The 18,873-nt window shown below is 37.0% G+C and overlaps 3 protein-coding genes across 3 annotated transcripts; 1 reads left to right on the plus strand and 2 right to left on the minus strand.

Moving 5' to 3' along the window:
* Positions 1-2,623: 2,623 nt before the first annotated feature.
* LOC120771662 (integral membrane protein GPR180) lies at positions 2,624-6,524 on the plus strand. The gene is made up of 6 exons (XM_040099777.1): positions 2,624-3,138; positions 4,251-4,659; positions 4,724-4,867; positions 4,939-5,009; positions 5,102-5,391; positions 5,474-6,524. The coding sequence occupies exons 1-6, from the start codon at positions 2,624-2,626 to the stop codon at positions 5,746-5,748; spliced, it is 1,704 nt and encodes a 567-aa protein (XP_039955711.1). The 3' UTR covers positions 5,749-6,524.
* A 3,769-nt stretch (positions 6,525-10,293) lies between these two features.
* LOC120770743 (putative gustatory receptor 58a) lies at positions 10,294-12,481 on the minus strand. Its single transcript, XM_040098331.1, has 2 exons — positions 11,417-12,481; positions 10,294-10,464 (listed from the first exon to the last, which is right to left on the minus strand). The coding sequence occupies exons 1-2, from the start codon at positions 12,479-12,481 to the stop codon at positions 10,294-10,296; spliced, it is 1,236 nt and encodes a 411-aa protein (XP_039954265.1).
* A 3,145-nt stretch (positions 12,482-15,626) lies between these two features.
* LOC120771441 (peptidoglycan-recognition protein SC2-like) lies at positions 15,627-16,341 on the minus strand. The gene is made up of 2 exons (XM_040099446.1): positions 15,918-16,341; positions 15,627-15,861 (listed from the first exon to the last, which is right to left on the minus strand). The coding sequence occupies exons 1-2, from the start codon at positions 16,294-16,296 to the stop codon at positions 15,683-15,685; spliced, it is 558 nt and encodes a 185-aa protein (XP_039955380.1). The 5' UTR covers positions 16,297-16,341; the 3' UTR covers positions 15,627-15,682.
* Positions 16,342-18,873: the final 2,532 nt, after the last annotated feature.

Genomic DNA, 18,873 nt, shown 5'->3' on the forward strand with positions numbered 1-18,873 from the left:
CTATATTCGTGGTTTGGTGCAACATAAATTTGTACCAGAAGGACAGACAGTCAATAGAGATTTCTATTTGGCCACATTGAGGCGTTTGTGTGAGAACAGCCGTCAAAAACGGCCGGTATTGTGGAGGAACAATTCCTGACTTTTACACGATCATAATGCACCTTCGCATCAAGCCACGATTGTGACCGAATTTAAAGTCAAATACGCAATAAATACTATATACACCAGACTTAGCTCCGTGTGATTTCTTCTTGTTCCTCAAGCTGCAATGGCTACTCTGTGGAACTCGTTTTCAGTCCATGGAGGAGATAGAACAAAATTCGCTGTCGCTGAAGGAGCTGAAGGCCATCCCAAAAACTGCTTATGAAAAGTGTTTGGAGAACTGAAAAATCGTTGCCATAAATATACATAATAACATCTGGTTGGGGTTACTTTGAAGGCGACAAAATAAATATTGTTGAATAATTAAATATTTGCGTTTTATGTACAATTTCCGGGTACTTTTTTGTCACAATATATAATATAAGAGATACACAGTTATGTAACTAAGCGTGTAAATTTTGACACCGAGCAGTCAACCCAAAGTAAATCAATTTATGTTGGTTGAGTTTAGTGAATATTTGTTAAAGTAACGAAAGGAATATGTCAACATATTGTTGAGACGTGGAGTGAGGCATGTTAAGTAAGAGGGTTTGAGGTAAAAATAAAAATTCTGAAACACTTAAACAGGGAACGTATAACTTACTAATAAATTTTCCAAAAACGACGTTGATACCAAAAAGTAGATTTGAAATTAGTTGTTTAACTTGTATATTAGAAGGATATCAACTATAGCTTTTTCATTCAGACGAAAACTAACATCGTCAGGAAAACAGAGAATCTTAGCTTTATGCTTTCAATTGATAACAAGAATAAAACAAAAAATGTTAAATTAATAATTAAATAATGAACGCAAGAATTCATATTTCACCTTACGACGAAACCGTGAATGGATTACATCCATGCTTGGTATCTTACTAACTTCTATTAAATATTATAGGTCATCATAGACTAAATGGTTTCATTACCAAATTACCTTCTTGTTCGAGACTTGTTTTTTTTATCGAAATCAACCAAATTTACTGAAATTCCCACTGCCATGACCGGCGTGTCTAAGTAACCGAAACAGACTCGGATTTTTATCTATCTAAAGTCTGTCAACTCGGCACCATTCCTCAAAATTACTTCAGGAATGTTTTCAGCCGACACAGCAATAACAATAACCGAATTAAGATACCAATGAAGTTGTCAGAATAAAATTTTGTATAAATAGAGCCCTTAAATTATTTCAACTTACGCTCAAAATTTGTCGAAATCGAATTATGACTTGTTCTCGTAGCCCCCATATACTTATGTACATTAATATTTTCGAACTTCCGTTTGATTTGATACCGCTGCTATCGATCAATATGTAAGAAATCTGATAGATTTCAGAAAGAATATTTTTTTAATAATCAGAAGATATTTAACAGACTTTTACCCTTGCAAATTGCTAGAGTAATCGGCTACACCCGAACTTAACACCTTCTCACATTACTTAGCCGGATCTTGGCAGTCGCTTCATGAAAGTTGGATGCAAGGAATTATATATAACTTTTCGATTTCTGCCAACTTTTATTGATATTTCAATCATTGAAATACGTAACTTTTATGCATTTGCTTTCTGCTAAGATAAAATGAATATGGAGCTGGTAGAACAGATTAGACAATTCGATATTCTGAACAATGAGCGAAGAAGCCCCCACTAGACCAAATAATAAAGTTTTGAAATTTGTCTCTGTCCTATTTTTGCGAACATGGATTGTAAAACAATTAGCAAAAAGTTGAAAAGAAAAAAATCATTCCACCAGAATAATAGTTATAATCAAATTAACATTTCACATCTCCTCTTTGCAAAGCTTTTCATGCCAACGATAAACTTTTCAAATGGCCTAAGTAGTGGATTTTGTATTAGCTAAGTGCACAACCTAATGCAGGGCGTTTAAGAGAAGAGAAAATTGAGAAAAACACGACCTTACTAATTTAATTGTTCGTATAAAATTTAATAGTTGACATTGACAAACCAAATTTTATTACAAATTTTACTGCAAACATAAAAAGTTGGAAGAAAAAATTTAAAATCATCATATCAATAATTAATCAAAGTTATTTTTCCACAACAATATGGCATCACGTTTGCTATATGATTTTCTGACAGCTGAATGAAAGATTTCTGCTTTGTGGTGTTTTATTATCATTTCGAAAGTGTGTGCGCTGGTGCATTTTTTGTTAAATTTTTGCAATAGTTAATATAAATTTGTGTGAGTTACAGTATGTGAAAAACGCCAAAAAGTTATCCAAAAGTTGCACACAAAATATAATAATAATATGAACGAACCTACGCAACAATTATAAGTGAAAATCAACTTGCAACACTCCGCCCAGTACAAAATTCGCAACAACAGTTTGTGTGAAAGTGAATATTTGGAGTTGCAAACGCACACACCGGACAGACAACTAGAGCAGCGCCAACACACCATTAAAATTACGTGGAGATATACAAAAAAAAAAAAGTAATAAATAATAACAAAATTCATTTGGCATTATGAAGCGGCAGCGGCCGCCGTCATGGCTGCGTCTATTACTTCGACCCCTCCTCTGGTTGCATGCATTTCAAGCACTATGGAATTATAGTATTGCCATACACCTCACAGGCACTTTTCACACGGACGACTTTTTTAAAGTGATCACCAAATTTGGTTTCCAAAAGGCCGAAGTGTCAATACCACATGGTGGCTCATTTGGCTACATTTATGGCAATATCACAGCAACAACAGATACATTTGTGCAGCCCATTTCATTGGTGGTGCTGGACAAGGTGGCATTTGTTGATTTCTATAGCAATCGTAGTCATGTGGACCATGAGTTGGCGTGCCAACGCATGTTTGCGCATTTGCAACCTCTAATCTATGATGAGACATGCAACAAGCAGGGTAAACGTGATTATGTACGTCGTGTACCATGCCCATTTGGTCAGCTTTGCGTTGACGAAGATACGCCCAGCAATGTAATACCACAGCGACAATTTACCTACACCATAAGTGAGGTGACGGAGCCGAGGTAAGATAGCAAAGACGGAAAGTGTCCGTTATTGATAAGATAACTGAGATTTTCTAGGGAATGAAGTGAGAAAAGTGGAAAGTGTTAAATTAAATAGAACTCGAGTAGATAATTAATAACTTGAAAAAATATGATTGTGTAGAAGTAATTATTTTTTTTTACATCGAAAGCAAAGCATTTATTTTGTTTTATGGCGTTGTTGCTATTTTTGCATTGCACTGCACACATCATAAATACCTGCTAGACAACATTTTCTGCTGCTGTATGCCAATCTTAACACGTGTATTTGCCACGCCGATCTTATTATGATTTCAGCACATTCTGTTCCAGTCGCAAAAAATTGTATATTTACTTTATAAAATAAAATCACAGAGTGCTTTCTACCATTGCTGTGTTCTCTTCATATAAATTACGTTACTTAGATAAGATAAGCAAGTACTTCTGCTCTTAGAATAGCAAGGATTGGTGATATTGCTGCAATTTTTATAAAGATTTTTAAACACGCAAAACATGTTTTGTTGCTTAAAGATTTCAGCAACTTTACGCTATTATTTTAATTTATTAACTTTTATATTGATTGTTGGTTTTTTTTTTGCCTACAACAATACTTTTGCAATTTTGCCACATCTGGTCTTGCAAGCTTTATTTTATAGGAATGTTTATTTGTTTATAGCGCAGCTATAAAAATGTATTATTGCGTTTATAAGTATGCTTGTAGCTTGAACTCCATTGAGAGTTCAGCAACCATCCAATTGCTTCGTACACAGGCTAATGAAGCAATTGGACGCGTACAAGAAATTGGTTGTCCGGCAAAGTGTATGGCTGGCAGTTTAATAAAATTATTATTATTTTTTTCTGTTGTGTATTAATGCGTGCATATGTACTTAAATACGCGTGTGTGGTTTGCAGCAATTGTTTTATATTACTGTTTATAGAAATCGTTTGGGAATTATTTACCATATCTTTTTTTTTGTTTGACGTGGACGCTTTCTTTGCTTCGTTTAAGTTTTGATAAATGTTTTAAGCATGAAATATGATACTTTTAAGTATGATATGATTCGCAATTTAAAAATCTACAATCACAACACACTAACATATTATTTTCCTTATAGATTCTGGTATGTGGCACTCACGGCCTGTTATCGTAACCGTACCACATGCAAATGGCAAGCATACGATCATCTCAAAAGTCATAATGAGCTTACCTATGATATTTACGTTGTCAACACGCATCCTAACAACTCCGCCGCGCATCCACTCACATTTCAGTTCTCTTTCGATCAACAAAACTTATTAGAAATGTATATGATATTCTTGCTGGTCTATATGGTGCTGCTACCGGTGCAAATCTACGCGGTACGCCTGCAGAAACATCCCGTCACACGTCTATTCACGCTGAGCTTGGCCAGCGAGTTTGTCAGTTTAGCTTTCATCACAGCACATCTGATAAAGTTCGCCATAAATGGCGTGGGCATGCCAAATATGCAGACAGCAGGCGATATACTGGATATATTTAGTCGGGTATGTTACAATGTAACTAGTATTAATTAGCATATTGAATTAAATGACTTGTATGCACTTTTAGACCACATTTATGTTGATACTGCTGCTTCTTGCTAAAGGCTGGGCCGTGACACGTCAGCAAATTAATCGCACTGGTTGGATTATATTGATGAGTATATGGGTGCCCTATTGTGCATTTCAAATGTTCCTTTATGTTTGGGATAAGGTGTGTGCAGCGCGCTAAATTTTGCTAAAATGAAGAAAAACATAGAATTAAACAAAAATATTTACTTGCAGACGGAGGTGGATATTATATCGGACATTGATGAATACCAGACATGGCCGGGTTGGATTGTGTTGATATTACGGTAATCAAAAATTTTATATAAATTAATTCTTATTGCTAACAACTTTTTGATTTTTTAAACAAATTTTGTATAACTAATACAAAACCTTGCAGCACATCATTCATGACTTGGTTCCTCTACGAGCTGCGCAACACCATGAAATACGAGCATTCCACCAAAAAACTGGATTTCCTGTTGCACCTGGGCGCTTCTAGTCTTGTGTGGTTCATTTATTTGCCCATTGTCGCCATTGTGGCGCTGCAAGTGAGCCCCATGTGGCGGTACAAGCTGCTGCTTGGCATCACCAATTCGGCGGACTGTCTGGCTTATTGCGTCATGACCGGCCTGCTGTGGCCCAATCGCTCGGGCCAGTATTTACTGCTCGCCGGCAACAAATACACGGGTGAGCACTTCATATATATACATATTTAATAAATTTTTCTGTTATGTGACAAATCTGTTAAACACTAATTAACATCGTCAAGGCATGGACGAGCTGGACGAATTCAACGAAGCGCCACATATCGTACGTGAACGTGAACGTCGCAGAAATTCACCCGATGCCATAGTGATCGCCAATGGCGAGTTAACGCAACCGCATGCAAATGGTGGCAGCGGCATTGTGACGTCAGTGGGCACCAACAGTTTGCTCGCAACAAATGCTGTAAATGGTGAGGCATGCGTGGAGCTGCTGGATGCAGAGGATCTGGACGCGGTGCTTTTAACCGATCTGAATAAGAATAGTCATGTTGTGGCATAAGTGTTAACGAACGTTGTAGTAGTAGCGCCCAAAGCAGGTCAAACAAAAACATATTTGTTTGTGTACTATAAACGCTTATAGTTCTGTGCGTTGTTTGAAGGAAAAAAGTTAAATGTGCATATTTTACTAGCATCCTGCGTAGCGCAGACTCGCGTAGTGCGCGTTCGTGAACTTACGATGCGCGCTTGTCTGTTAAAATGTGGTAACGAAAGTCGTTGTGCATCATATGTGATGATTTTTTTTTTTATGATTTTATATACATACATACATATGCATATGTAAACGTTATTATTATTCACAAATTTGCTTTAGTTTTGTATGTTGATTTTTACCGCTTACAAAATACGTTTACATTACATTAGCTTTTAATTTAGTTATAATATTTACAAATCTAAATAATCGATATATTTCTATTGTGTGATGTAGTCAAGTACATTTGCATATGTGTTTAGCAACAAAAGCAACAACAGACATTATTAATTGTAAAGTAAGACAAACTCATTATTATTATTATTATGCACCTGGTTAAAGCATAATATTATACTATTTATGTATATACATATAAGATACACATTTCATATTGTATTCGATTACTATTACGATAATTTACATTACTTAGCGTTGTAAGCACTGTTCGAATGCGCATATTATACATATTTGGGTAGTTATGTCGATAATAATGTTAGCGGTAAAGAAAGCTGGTGAGTTTATGTAGAAGAGTTACACAAATAGAAACAAAAGGTGAAATATGCTGCAAGTACACAACGATTTTTGCAGCCTTGTGCTATATGGACTTTGTAAAATGAACTTATGATTATTACTGTAACAAAGTACTAAATTTGAAAAAAAAAATTTAATGATAATAAAAATATAATAAAACAACAGAAATTATAGAATTAAACGCATATACCTAAACGAGTGTCAAATTATATTTGTAAATTGCACAATTTTTTGCATATGTATTATATATTTAGTGCGTTAAGCACCCCTACATACCGGCCCCCACCCAAAAATGTAAAGAAAAAACGGTTAAATGGTATGAAATGAAGTTTGAAAGTAATAATCGAGGCACAAGGATATCAAATATGTCAATAAAAATTTAAAAAATATATAAAACGAGATAAAACTGAATGTGAAAAATGTCAATAAAAAGTGAAAACGTAAATAAATACATAAAATATAAAACACAAAAGGAAAATCGAGAAAATATAAAATAAAAAAGGGAAATCGAGGTGTGCGAAAAAAAAATGAAAAACAGTTATTGAAGCAAAAATAATACAAGAAGAAAATAAAAAAACAGCAATTGAAGCAAAAGTAATAAATAAGAAACTGAAAAACAGTTATTGAAGCAAAAATAATACAAATTAGACAACAGTCAATAATGCTAAGTGGAGTCATGAATTGTTGAAAAACAAATGATACAATTAAAGTATAAAAAAAAAATCTAAATTAATAAAATTTGCAAAAAAAAAAAATACTACAAAACTGAAGATTGCAATTTTCTAAAAATCACGCATAATTCCACCCCAAAATCAATCACATGACGATTTTTCAAAACCCCACAAGTACCAGATTTTTAAAACTTGCTGTACTTTGTGTGCGAAAATACGTAATATTCAAGTTACAAAAACATTGACACACATATTCGTATGACAAATTTTAATTTTAAGCCGCCGCAAAACCATACATACATACATATGTATGTAAATTTAGCGGCAGTGCATAGTAAGAAGTTGATGAGAGTGTGACAAATCCAAACCCAAATCGGTTTAAGTTTTTAAGTGAAGTTTTAAAAAGTGTTTTTAGGCATAGCAGGCAGCAAAGTTTTTATGAAGTGTGTTGTAATGCATGTACTCCATGCATAGTCTTAAAATTGAAGTCGGATTTATGTATATTAAGAAAAAAAACTAAAGCAAAATCCGAAGACATACATAGCAAACAATTTTCGGACACTTGAAAAATGTTCGTTAATGAAATTACATGTTTTGTTTTATTATTTCTTAAAAATAATAATAATTAAAATTTTCTACCTAATTTAAGGGGTATATACAGTTAGTAGGCTGAAAAAACGAATTTTCCAGAATTTTTTTCCGAAAAACTATTAAATTTATTAAAAAAAATATATTTAAGAAGCTCGTGCTCAAATATGAGACTAATCGTTTTCGATTAAAGTTGGTCACCGACTTCGAAAACACCATTTTGAGAAAAACGCGTTTAAAGTTCGGAATGCACTTCCAAGCACTCTGAAACGCCTTTTCGAATTTGCGTGTAACTTCAAAAATATGCACCGCAACGTTTTGAAACTTTCTGTGTATAAAATATATGTACACTAAGGAAATAAAATAAAGAAAATCGATTTTTTGAAAATTCTAACTGTATATAACCCCTTAAGAAAATGTTAGACAGCAAATTGAGATTTTTCTTTTGGTCATAGCTATTAATTTTTGCATCATATCCTTGCTATACGTACATATGTACATGTGTGTGTAACAAAAAATAGTTTTGAAAACCTGTATTTAGTTTTTTACAGATTTTAAATACAATAATAAACATTGCATTGAAAAAATAAAATAAAATTAATATTGAACTGAATTTTATTTAAGGGGTCAGTAGGGTAATCTGGCCGGTTTTTTTTAAATTTCATTTTTCATAGAAATTTTTATTCTACAATAGAACTTTTTTCACATATCATGAGGTACATATATCGTGGAGTGTATAAACAAATTTTTTCGAAATTTTTCGATGACATCTGTCCGAGAAGTGGCTGGGTGAGTGAGATGCGTTTTTTCACTGGCGGGCACGATTTTTCATGTTTGGATCATCTGAAACATGACCGGAATCATGTCCGCAAGTTTAAAAAAGTGTGTTTTGAGAAAAACGCATTTAAAGTTTGAAGTGTGCACTCCGAGCGCTTCGAACGTCGATCGGTATTATTATTTTTGGGCCTTTTTCGAAACCTTCCAATGGTAAAGTGGGTTTCTATATTAATTCTTAGGGTATGAGAGAACAAAAAATGCAACAAAAAAAATTTTCAAAAAATATTACCCTACTGACCCCTTAAAGCAATCAACATGTCATAAAGGTGAATAATTACACCAAAGTGGTGAAAATAACCTAGATAAATCTTTCCGTTAAGACACACAAAAAACGCTGAGTGTACGAAAAGTTTGCCATTATGTTTTTAAAATGATTTCGGATCTCTTCCAAGGGTGTATCTTCGTAGGTAAGCGACTTCACGTAATCTTACAAAAAAGTAGTCCAGTGGTGTTAAATCTCCACGACAGCGGTCCACGACGGTAGATAATGCGCTCACCAAAAGTACCCTTCGACAAACTCATTGCTTCGTTGGCTGTATGGCACGTAGGTCGTCCTTCCGACACGAAAAAGTCATTATCATCGCTCATGGCATTCTCCATTGACTGTAACATTTTGAAGAATTATGGACCAAAGATTCCCTCTGCCACTAGAGCACAGCAAGTAGTGATCTTTTGAGAATGTAAAGCCGTCTCAAGAATGGTTTGACTATTATCACCACATCTTATGCATCAGGAGTGGTGGTCATCTCGTTTTGGGCCCATCTAAAATCTGGTCGGCGTATAGTTATATGTCGTCGACGTAGTAGAGGAAGGACCTCTTGTTGCTCCTAGGAGGCGGTTACGCTCTAAGCAGGTGTCCGCAGGATACTTTCTCAGAGGAGTTCATGGGAACTGCGCGATGAAATGTTCGATGGGACACATCAAGAGGCATCCTCAGTCCGCAGTGCCGTGTTCTGACATGGACAATAATCGCAGTCGGTATCTTAACGTCTTCGACTGCAATATTAAGGTCAAGTCTGTACTCCTTCGTCCAGTTTATGTTGTTGTTGTTGCAGCGGCACAATTCTGCCGAGCTGACAGTCCTTGGCCGGATAAAAATCCGGATCCGTTCCGGTTACGTAGACCCGACTGTCGTGGGAACGGCGACACAATTTATGAATATGGTCGCTTAGGATTTAGTGGGGGAAAGTGTTTCGTGCAGCGAGGAAGCGAGAATGGTCGGAAAGATAGCCGTTTACCTTTGAACACATGAATTAATTCCATTGCCCGTGCTATCGTGCTATCATTAGCGTACCAGGTGATAGAAATGCCCTCTGGTGGTTGCGGGAGTTTCGAGATGTAAAAGTTAAACAGTAACGGAGAGAGGACACCACCCTGCATAACCCTCTTTATAATCTTTCTCAAATTGGAGTTTTTACCTCGAAATAGTACGGATGGTTGGCTACTGCTCAGCTAGTTCATAGTCCACCTCTTCAGCTCTAGGGGGAGCGTAGATTTTTCGATGTCCTAAAGTAGCGTAGTGTGATATACTGTTTCAAAGGCTTTTGACAAATCCAACGCTACAAGTATCGTACTCTCGCAGGGTGGTTTTTGTTTAAGGCCATGAATTGTCTGGGCGTTTATGACGCTAAGTGTGATTGAGTTAACGAGACTCCTTAAAAACTCCATTTGATGAATTAAAAAAATACAATTTTCTGACATTATTGTTGTTGTTTTTATGTATATGTTATTACTTCTTATTTATTCTTAACTTATTTTGCATATCAAATTGCACCAGCACAGATGTCTTCACCAATACCATCAAAAAGAACTGCAGCGTAGCTTCTTTATTGAACTCGAAGAGACCGCATAGCATGTAGCGAAGTTTGTGGCAACTCAGTTGTGAGGCTAATGTGTCCAACTAAATGAAAAAATAAGAGAAATTACAAAAGACAAACACTTTCAATACAAAGCCAAAACTGTGTTGGGTATCAGTAAGAACATGACTCAAGACTGGAGATGAATTAAAAATAGAGCACGATAAACGTTACAACAATAACAGAGCACGAATCCAGAATAAATTAAGGGACCAGAAAACTCGAACACTGCATGTGCTAGGAGCTCGTACACGTCTATGAGGAATAAGCTACTTGCGTAGCACATTACTATCAAGAACGCTAAAGCTATACCATAAATATTCTCTCATATTTTGACTTGATTTTCTTCAGACCTAATCTTATTCCTTAGCTTCAATCTAGGCCGTTTTCTCAATGTCTGGCTAGCAACCATCTGTCATTAGTCTTTCAGTTAAGATATTTAAAATTAATAGACCTAACTGTTCGAAAACTTATAACGAGAGATCTGTCATAAAAGTGCTTCAAGGTTAAACTGGTAGGCAATAAACCACGCATAGACCAGTTTTGATCCTTTACAATATCAGATGAAGTTCAGTTCCTAGGTCCAAAAGACGTAGTCATCCTTTAGGTGCCAGCGCTTGGTGCAAATTTTAACGAACACTGCGATCGCACTATCGATACCACCTCCTCTAGTGTATCATACCGTGGGGACCCCAGATGCTTACAGCATAGCCTTGCCAATGCGGGAAAAATGTAATACAATAGTTGCTCCACTGTTGCCCTGTTGTCCTGCTTCAAACATTTCCTGCAGTCTGCTCGATCTGTCAACCCCATTAAAAGTGCTTAAAGGTTTTAAACTAAACTCAAGAAGTCAAAATGAGTAAGCTCACTAGTCGGATGACCGTCTGTTTATGTATAACTAAATTCAAAAACCCTCGAAATACTGAGTTTTGGCACTCTAGGCATAGTGATAGACTTGTTGTTCAATATACATACATGCATAAACTACTATTTTACCGCTTTCCTCAAGCTATTGCTCTCACACGTGTCAACGAGTCCGACATGTTCTCGCAGTAACTGTCCGGTACGATTGCATTTTGTTAACATCACATCCAGCATACCCATCGTCATTGCCGTATCGCCAAAGAAGACCGCCGTAAAGAACAGTTCGTTGGCCTGCAACCACAAATTCCTTGTCTGATTCTGGCTGAGGAGGAGACAAGCGCCATATACCGCACGCATATTGGTTGTAAATAGGCGCAGTAGCAATGCAGCCAACGTTAGCTCGCCGATTTTGAATATGCGTTGCGTCAGACGGTAACCACTGAGGTGTAGCATAGCCAGCTTGTTGATATGACTGGCAAACTCTTCACCAACGGCTCTGCGGGACATTTGACCATGCAGTTGCTCGAAGAGTGATTTTAGCTGTGAATTTATCTGCGAAAACTGTCTATAGAGTTGACTGTATATATAGAAGAAATTTCCCGAGACGGTTAGAATAAAAGTGTGCAACGCAAATGAGATCAATGTGATCGGCATGTAGCGACCATCAGTGCCCGGATGTTGAGACAAGAAACTGTAAACATTCATTATTACTAGAACATAAGCGAGACAGAATTTGAAAATAATGAGATTTTCGACGCGATGCTCGATTATTGTTCTGTGTAGTTCATTCCTTTTCTCGATAGTGCCGTTAATCCGTCTTCTTGCAGCTTCTGTGAATGCTTTAAGTCGAGTTTCCAGCGAGCGATATACCACATACACCGACTTTATGTCTTCTCTTTTGCACCATATTTCCTTGACAAGCACCGCCATGAAGAGATTCTTTGTCACATGTGTAATGCTGTAGGTCCACTGCAATATTGGATCGTTTGTCAAGAAGTCACGGCTGAAATAGTAGTAGCCCGCGTAAGATGTGGCGAGTAAACAGAAAAGATGTATGACCGCGCTGTGTACGAGATAAAGACGTGTGACTCGAAACTCAAGAGTTTTTCCATCCAGTGGAGCTGGCAGTAAACCCACAATGAGCGAATTGTAATAAGAAATTTTCAGCACGAAGCGAAACAAACGTTCCCGTAACATTTTTATATTCTACTGAGGTGCGAATAAAAGCTTTCATAGCTGCTTTGAAGTGTTACTATTAGCGTGTTTATTGTTGTAACCAATGATAGACATCTTATTTGCTGATACTATCTACTGGGAGGACATGAATTGGTGTAGAAAAGGGGTTCAGCCACCATTGTACTACAAAAAGTAAAAGCAACTATGTTCATTTAATTTGAAGTAGTTTTAATAGTAGTACTAATCATCTTGAAACTTAGTCTGGGCAGAGTAGAGTTTCAATAAGTATGCACCCTGCCATTACAAGAGGCAAAGTCTGCGGATCGTTATACTCACAATGGGAACATACAGTCTCTTTTGCCTGTAGCGCTTCTTAGAATGACTAAAGGTGATGGGTTTCGATGGGTTATTATAAAGATCTGCTCAACAATACACTTAGTTTCTAGGAATTTAGTGAAGTTATAGCTAAAGCTTTCCCCAGACTGTATAAGGAAGCGAAACAAATGAGTCTAGTAGTGAACGTGGGCAGTATGAAATATCTCCCGTCATCAAAATAACAGTCGTCGCACTCGCGACTTGGCTCCCACGTCACTGTTGACAGTCACAACTTCGAAGTCGTAAATAATTTCCTCGATCTTAGAACCAGTATTAACGCCAACAACAATATCAGCCTCGAAATCCAACGCAGAATAACGATGCCACTACGAACAGAGTAGGCAATAGAGAATTAAAGTCCTCTACGAACAAAGAAAAAATTCTAGAAGTCACTCATCATCCCCGTCTTGCTATATTGTGTAGAGGCATGAACGATGACAACATCTGATGAGTCGGCGCTAAGAGTTTTCGAAAGAAAGGTTCTGCGGCAAATGTATGGTCCTTTGCACATTGCCTACGACGAATACCGCAGTCGATGGAAGTTTGAGCTGTATGAAATATACGACGACATGGACATAGTTCATCGAATAAAGAGATAGCGACTGCGCTGGCTTGGTCATATGGTCCGTATGGTTGAAAACACTCCAGCTCTGAGAGTATTCGACGCAATACCCGTCCGGGGAAGCAGAAGAAGAGGAAAACCTCCAGTCCACTCAAATAAATACGTTTTTTGAACATGCCAATAAGTTAGTCCCCTCTTGAGTTAAAATTTTATGGCCACTGGTCTGTATCAAACACACATGTTTAAAATTAATTAAACTGTTAGCATCGCGATGGTATGATACTTGCATAATTTATAAGAGTGCAAATATTTGCGTAGGTGTTTGCTAGTAGAGAGAAAATGCTTTAGAAAGTAAGCAGAAAAGGCAAAAAATGGGATCAGGAAGGACGCATCATTGCTTCAGAAAGACAGAATAAGAATTTAAATGAAACTATATATGTAAGTTTGTACGTCAGCGCTGCCGAAAAACCAAAATTAGTTTGATATTTGTTCTATTAACAGTAACTTAAAATATTCTTCACGGCCAAAAAATGAAATTAAATGGCGAAATTTTCTATTTTTTACGACCAAGCTCCATCAAGGACAAATGTCTATCTTTGGTATGATGAATTCAATCGATGTCTTAGATCACTCCAAGACGAGTTTCAGGTATGTCGTCCAAAATCAATTGTTGTTCCCAAATTAATGAATCGTGGATTTAAGCATATGAGCCCGAAAGTAAACAGCAGTCAACTGTCTGGGTGGTTCAAGATGAGATTCTGCTATCACCAACAAGTCCATAAGCATTCTAGGCGACAGCCAAGTGGCAATTAAGTCTACGCTTAGTGCCAATACTAAATCTCATTGCATTAGGTTAAACAAGCAGGCAATTACTAAGCAGACTTTCAGCAGGTTACTCGTTTAGTATCATATAGGAAAAGAAGGATATGGAAAGGCAGACTAGTTGGGTCGCTTGTGGGCTGCTGAGCAGTGGAGTCTGGAGAAAGACCTCAGGTCTTGGAACAAAAACAAAGTTATTTTGGTGTAATATTGTTGGTTAACAGACCGAAACCCTTCTACTTCAAGGCAAAAGGCAACATAATAACAGTGTACGGGTCAACACACGACCCTGACCCTTAAGATCCCACCTTGAGAAAATGGGAAAAGTGGATTCGGCAGAATGCATAGCAAGCACGGAAGGTAATGAGACGCTAGAACATTATGCTTCAACTTAAGAGACATTGGGCAGCTGGGGTGGAAAAAGAATTAGCTTTTTTCACCTAGATGCCACCCGGGAGCACAATGAACCTAATGATGGCCTGACTGCGGCCGTCTGCGGTCTGTGATATGAAGATGGTTGCTTTTGATAACGATCGGAGCAAAAGGAACAAGAGCAATTTATGGGCATGCACTGGAATATGCGGTCTCTAAATTGGGAAGATGTCGCAATAATGTCCTCGCAAAAGTAAATTTTAACAAAACTGCCGCACAAGAAATAGGATGGACGAAACAAGGACGGAGACGAGTAGATCCTTGTGACATTTACTACAGCAGCCATATAAAAGGATGGATTTGTGGCGAGAGAAAGACTCAGTTGTCAAGTGCTGGTATTCAATCCAGCGGACGAGCGTCTTTGGCACAACGGTCGGTAAATTCACCCTCCATGATGAAACATCTCCAAATGGGTTGAGGCTGAACGACTTCGCCGGGGCCCGAAATATGGTTGTCTGTAGTATTATATTTTACCACAAGAAAATTCATCAAGTTACTTGGATATCGCCGGATCGAGAAGTTGGAAAGTAGATCGATCATGCTGTAATAGATGAACAACACGTTTCCAGTGGTAGCAAAACCAAAGACGTCGAGAAGCGACTATGGCAACCGACAGCGAAAAGGAGTTTCTCCTCGATTTGCACTCCTGCTCTCTGAGAGCACTCATCAGCAACTCAGTATAAGGGAACTGTGGGACAACATTTCAAACCCATTTCGTACAGCTGCAAACGAAACATAGATGACCGACAGGATTAATGATCGAAAATTCTACGAAAAAATGCGACGACGAACGGAAGATTTCAAGATCGGAGCATACTCTGACTACTCGTACTCAAGTAAAGTCAGAAAGTATTAGGATATGAATATCTAAATAAGAATTAGGTGTCCAAAACTCTCCTACACTAGTATTGCCGATTTCGAAACATTCATCTCAACTTACGCTATCAAATAGTAGCACTTCAAAGAAAAAAAAGCCGGTTTTTTTAAGCAAGCAACGCCTTTAATTTCTTAAATATTTTCAAAACTCAGTAAAGTTAAGCGCGCCAATTGGACCATTTCTTGATCTCGGCATACAAGTTGTTACCAGGACACTCAGTGGAACCGACTTGACGATGGCCATAAAGAATGTATTTAGACGAGATTTGTCCACGTGAGACGGCATCGGCAATCAAAGCCTTAGCGGCAGCGATCTGAGCGGCAGTTGGAACATTGTCTGTAAGAGAAATGAAATATTAGTAAAGAGCCTGAACTCTAACCTTCGTCGCTCACTGTTGTAGTTGCCCATGAAGGAGATGCCAATAGACTTGGAGTTCCAGTTTGTGGCATGAGCGCCCACTGTACTCCAACCACGACCCTCATACACTTGCCCATCACCACCGATCAGGAAGTTGTAACCAATATCAGCCCACCCCAAGGAGTCCATGTGGTAGGCCTGCATGTTGCGCATCTGTTGAGAGCATGCGGTTTGGGTGGAACAGTAAGTGCCGGCGGTATGATGTATAATGACGTAGGATAAACCACTGGCCAGGGTAGTACGGCTAGTAGCGGAGCGACCACCCCATGTTGCCCTGCTAATGATATTCACACCGAAGACAGCATTGGCACACAGGAGCACAGCGAACAGCGTGAGGAAAGTCTTGAAAGCCATATTATTGATGTTCTAGAGAAAAGAAATGTTGTACTAATGACCACTGATGAGCATATAAATGTTTTTATACCCCAGACGGGCACGCCTCTAATGACGAGATAATGTCACTTAAAATATTGTATATTTTACTGATAATCGTTGCACCATATAAATTATGCATACAGTAATTTATTATACAATATATAGCATGTGGCTGTGATGTCACCAAAGGCGTGCAGCTTTCATAAATTCTCAAGGCTTTCAATTGTTATAGGTAACACAGCTCTACAAAAAAATATTTTTTTTGTTGCCCTAGATATCTGTGAAAATTTTTATGTTTTCAAGTGTCCAGATCACGAATATATATATGAAAGTACTTAATGTGCTCTTATTTTTATGATTTTCTCAAATCTTATAATTTGAACAATAATCAGCTTTTTATTCATATAAATCGATCATTGATCATGACTGATAAATGATTAGGCTTCTGCACAACTTTTTCTCGCATGCAAACATCACGTGATGCCTACTCTTAGCGATCCCCACCCTTTGCTCCGCAGAACAGCTGAGATCGCAGTTATTCGACAATACGAAGTACCTCTACGTGAATCTAAATAAGTTCTGATAAGTTAATATTTCGTTTCAATCACTGCACATATTTACATAAATATATGTATATTTGCTTTGTCTTTTAAAATATGAGCTCGTCAAGAAGAAAGTGTAAATATACTACTGATTTGTTTTGTTATATTTGCGGTGTTTATTTAACAAAAAAAACAACAACGAAACGGTTTTAAAATGGACAAACTAGAAAAACCATGGATTCCTCATAAAGTTTGTAAGTTATGCGTTGAGTCTTTACGGTTATGGAAAAAAGGAGAACGTTCTGGATTAGACTTTGGTATTTCGATGATCTTGATGGAGCCTACAAATCACTTCGATGATTGTTACTTTTGTGTTGTTGTTGCTAAACGTTTTAATCGCAATCAAACCTGGAGATATCCAGATTTACAATCTACAAAATGTCCTATACTACACAGTGAAAATCTTCCTCAGCCTATTTACGTTTCAAAAAAATTCGAATGCCCTCAGAAACAATGATGTTACCAAATACACAGAAATCGCGACAGTCTACAAGTGGAAGTGAATGGGAAGGTGAAACAGCTACGCCCAAGTTATTTTCTCAAAATGAACTCAGTGACTTAATACGTGATCTTTATTTATCAAAACAAGGATCAGAACTGTTAGCCTCAAGATTGAAAGAAAAAAATGTATTGGCCCCAACAGTGACAATTACGACATACAGGACACGAGAAAAATAGTTATTGCAATTTTTTAGTGAAGATGAAGGTCTGGTGTACTGTAATGATATCGCGAAACTACTTTTAGACATGGGTTTAACAGAATATAAACCTACTGAGTGGCGACTTTTCATTGACAGTTCTAAAAGAAGTTTGAAATGCGTTTTACTGCACAATGGTAATAAATTTGCATCTATTCCCATCGCCCATTCAACAAAACTCAAAGAGGAGTATGAAAATGTAAAATTAGTTTTAGAAAAAACTAAATACTCGGAACATCAGTGGCCGATCTGTGTAGATTTGAAAATGGTTAATTTTTTACTCGGTCAACAGAGTGGATACACGAAATACCCGTGCTTTATTTGTTTGTATGTGGGACAGTAGACAGTAGTAGAGCAAAGCAACATCATTGGAATCAAGATGTTTGGCCTGTGAGAGATTATTTAAATGTCGGTAAAGCCAATGTAATCAGAGAGCCATTGGTAAGCAGAGACAAAATCATGCTCCCACCATTACCTATTAAGTTAGGAATGATCAAGCAATTTGTAAAAGCATTAAACAAAGACGGAGACTGTTTTAATTACATTTGTAGAAAATTTCCTAAGCTAAGTGTAGAAAAGTTAAAAGGTGGAATATTTGATGGTCCTCAAATACGGCTAATGATGAAAGACTCAGACTTTATCAAAGTCATGACTGTTCCGGAAAGTAAAGCTTGGGAAAGTTTTGTATTGGCAGTCGAAAATTTCCTAGGTAATCATAAAGCACCAAATTATGAAACAATTGTGCAAAATATGCTGACAAATTTTCAGACTCTAGGAGCAAATATGAGTATAAAGTTATACTATCTTCGCAATCATCTAGATAAATTCCCGGATAATTTAGGGAATTATAGTGAAGAACAGGGAGAGCGGTTCCACCAGGATCTAAAAGTGATGGAAGAACGGTATCAGGGTCGCTGGGATTATCACATGATGGCAGATTACTGCTGTTGTTTAAAAAGAGATTGTCCAAAGAAGAATTATAAACGAAAAGCTAATGAAAGGCATTTTAAGGGAATATAGTATAAGTTTTTAACATTTTTTTCTCTATTTACTGCAATGTTTGTTAAGCTTTCAAAATAAAACTAATATTTTCAACATTTATGTCATTTTATTTCATGTTTTCTGATGAAATTAAAATAAAGATTTTAAAAAAATTGAGAGCAATTCTTACAAAATCATTGATAGTTTCGTGAATTGTGAGCATAAATATATCTAAAATTAGTCTCATATCCAGGGCAACAAAACCACTGTATACC

Source organism: Bactrocera tryoni, chromosome 3 (assembly GCF_016617805.1).
Source record: "Bactrocera tryoni isolate S06 chromosome 3, CSIRO_BtryS06_freeze2, whole genome shotgun sequence".
Lineage (NCBI taxonomy): Eukaryota > Metazoa > Arthropoda > Insecta > Diptera > Tephritidae > Bactrocera > Bactrocera tryoni.

Coding starts and splice junctions, on each gene's coding strand:
- LOC120770743 (XM_040098331.1), bottom strand. CDS start 12,481: ATGTTACGGGAACGTTTGTTTCGCTTCGTGCTGAAAATTTCTTATTAC. Junction 10,465..11,416: donor GCAATAGCTTGAGGAAAGCG/GTAAAATAGTAG, acceptor TTTTTCATTTAG/TTGGACACATTAGCCTCACA.
- LOC120771662 (XM_040099777.1), top strand. CDS start 2,624: ATGAAGCGGCAGCGGCCGCCGTCATGGCTGCGTCTATTACTTCGACCC. Junction 4,660..4,723: donor TACTGGATATATTTAGTCGG/GTATGTTACAAT, acceptor ATGCACTTTTAG/ACCACATTTATGTTGATACT. Junction 5,010..5,101: donor TGGATTGTGTTGATATTACG/GTAATCAAAAAT, acceptor AAAACCTTGCAG/CACATCATTCATGACTTGGT.
- LOC120771441 (XM_040099446.1), bottom strand. CDS start 16,296: ATGGCTTTCAAGACTTTCCTCACGCTGTTCGCTGTGCTCCTGTGTGCC. Junction 15,862..15,917: donor CTTCATGGGCAACTACAACA/GTGAGCGACGAA, acceptor TTTCTCTTACAG/ACAATGTTCCAACTGCCGCT.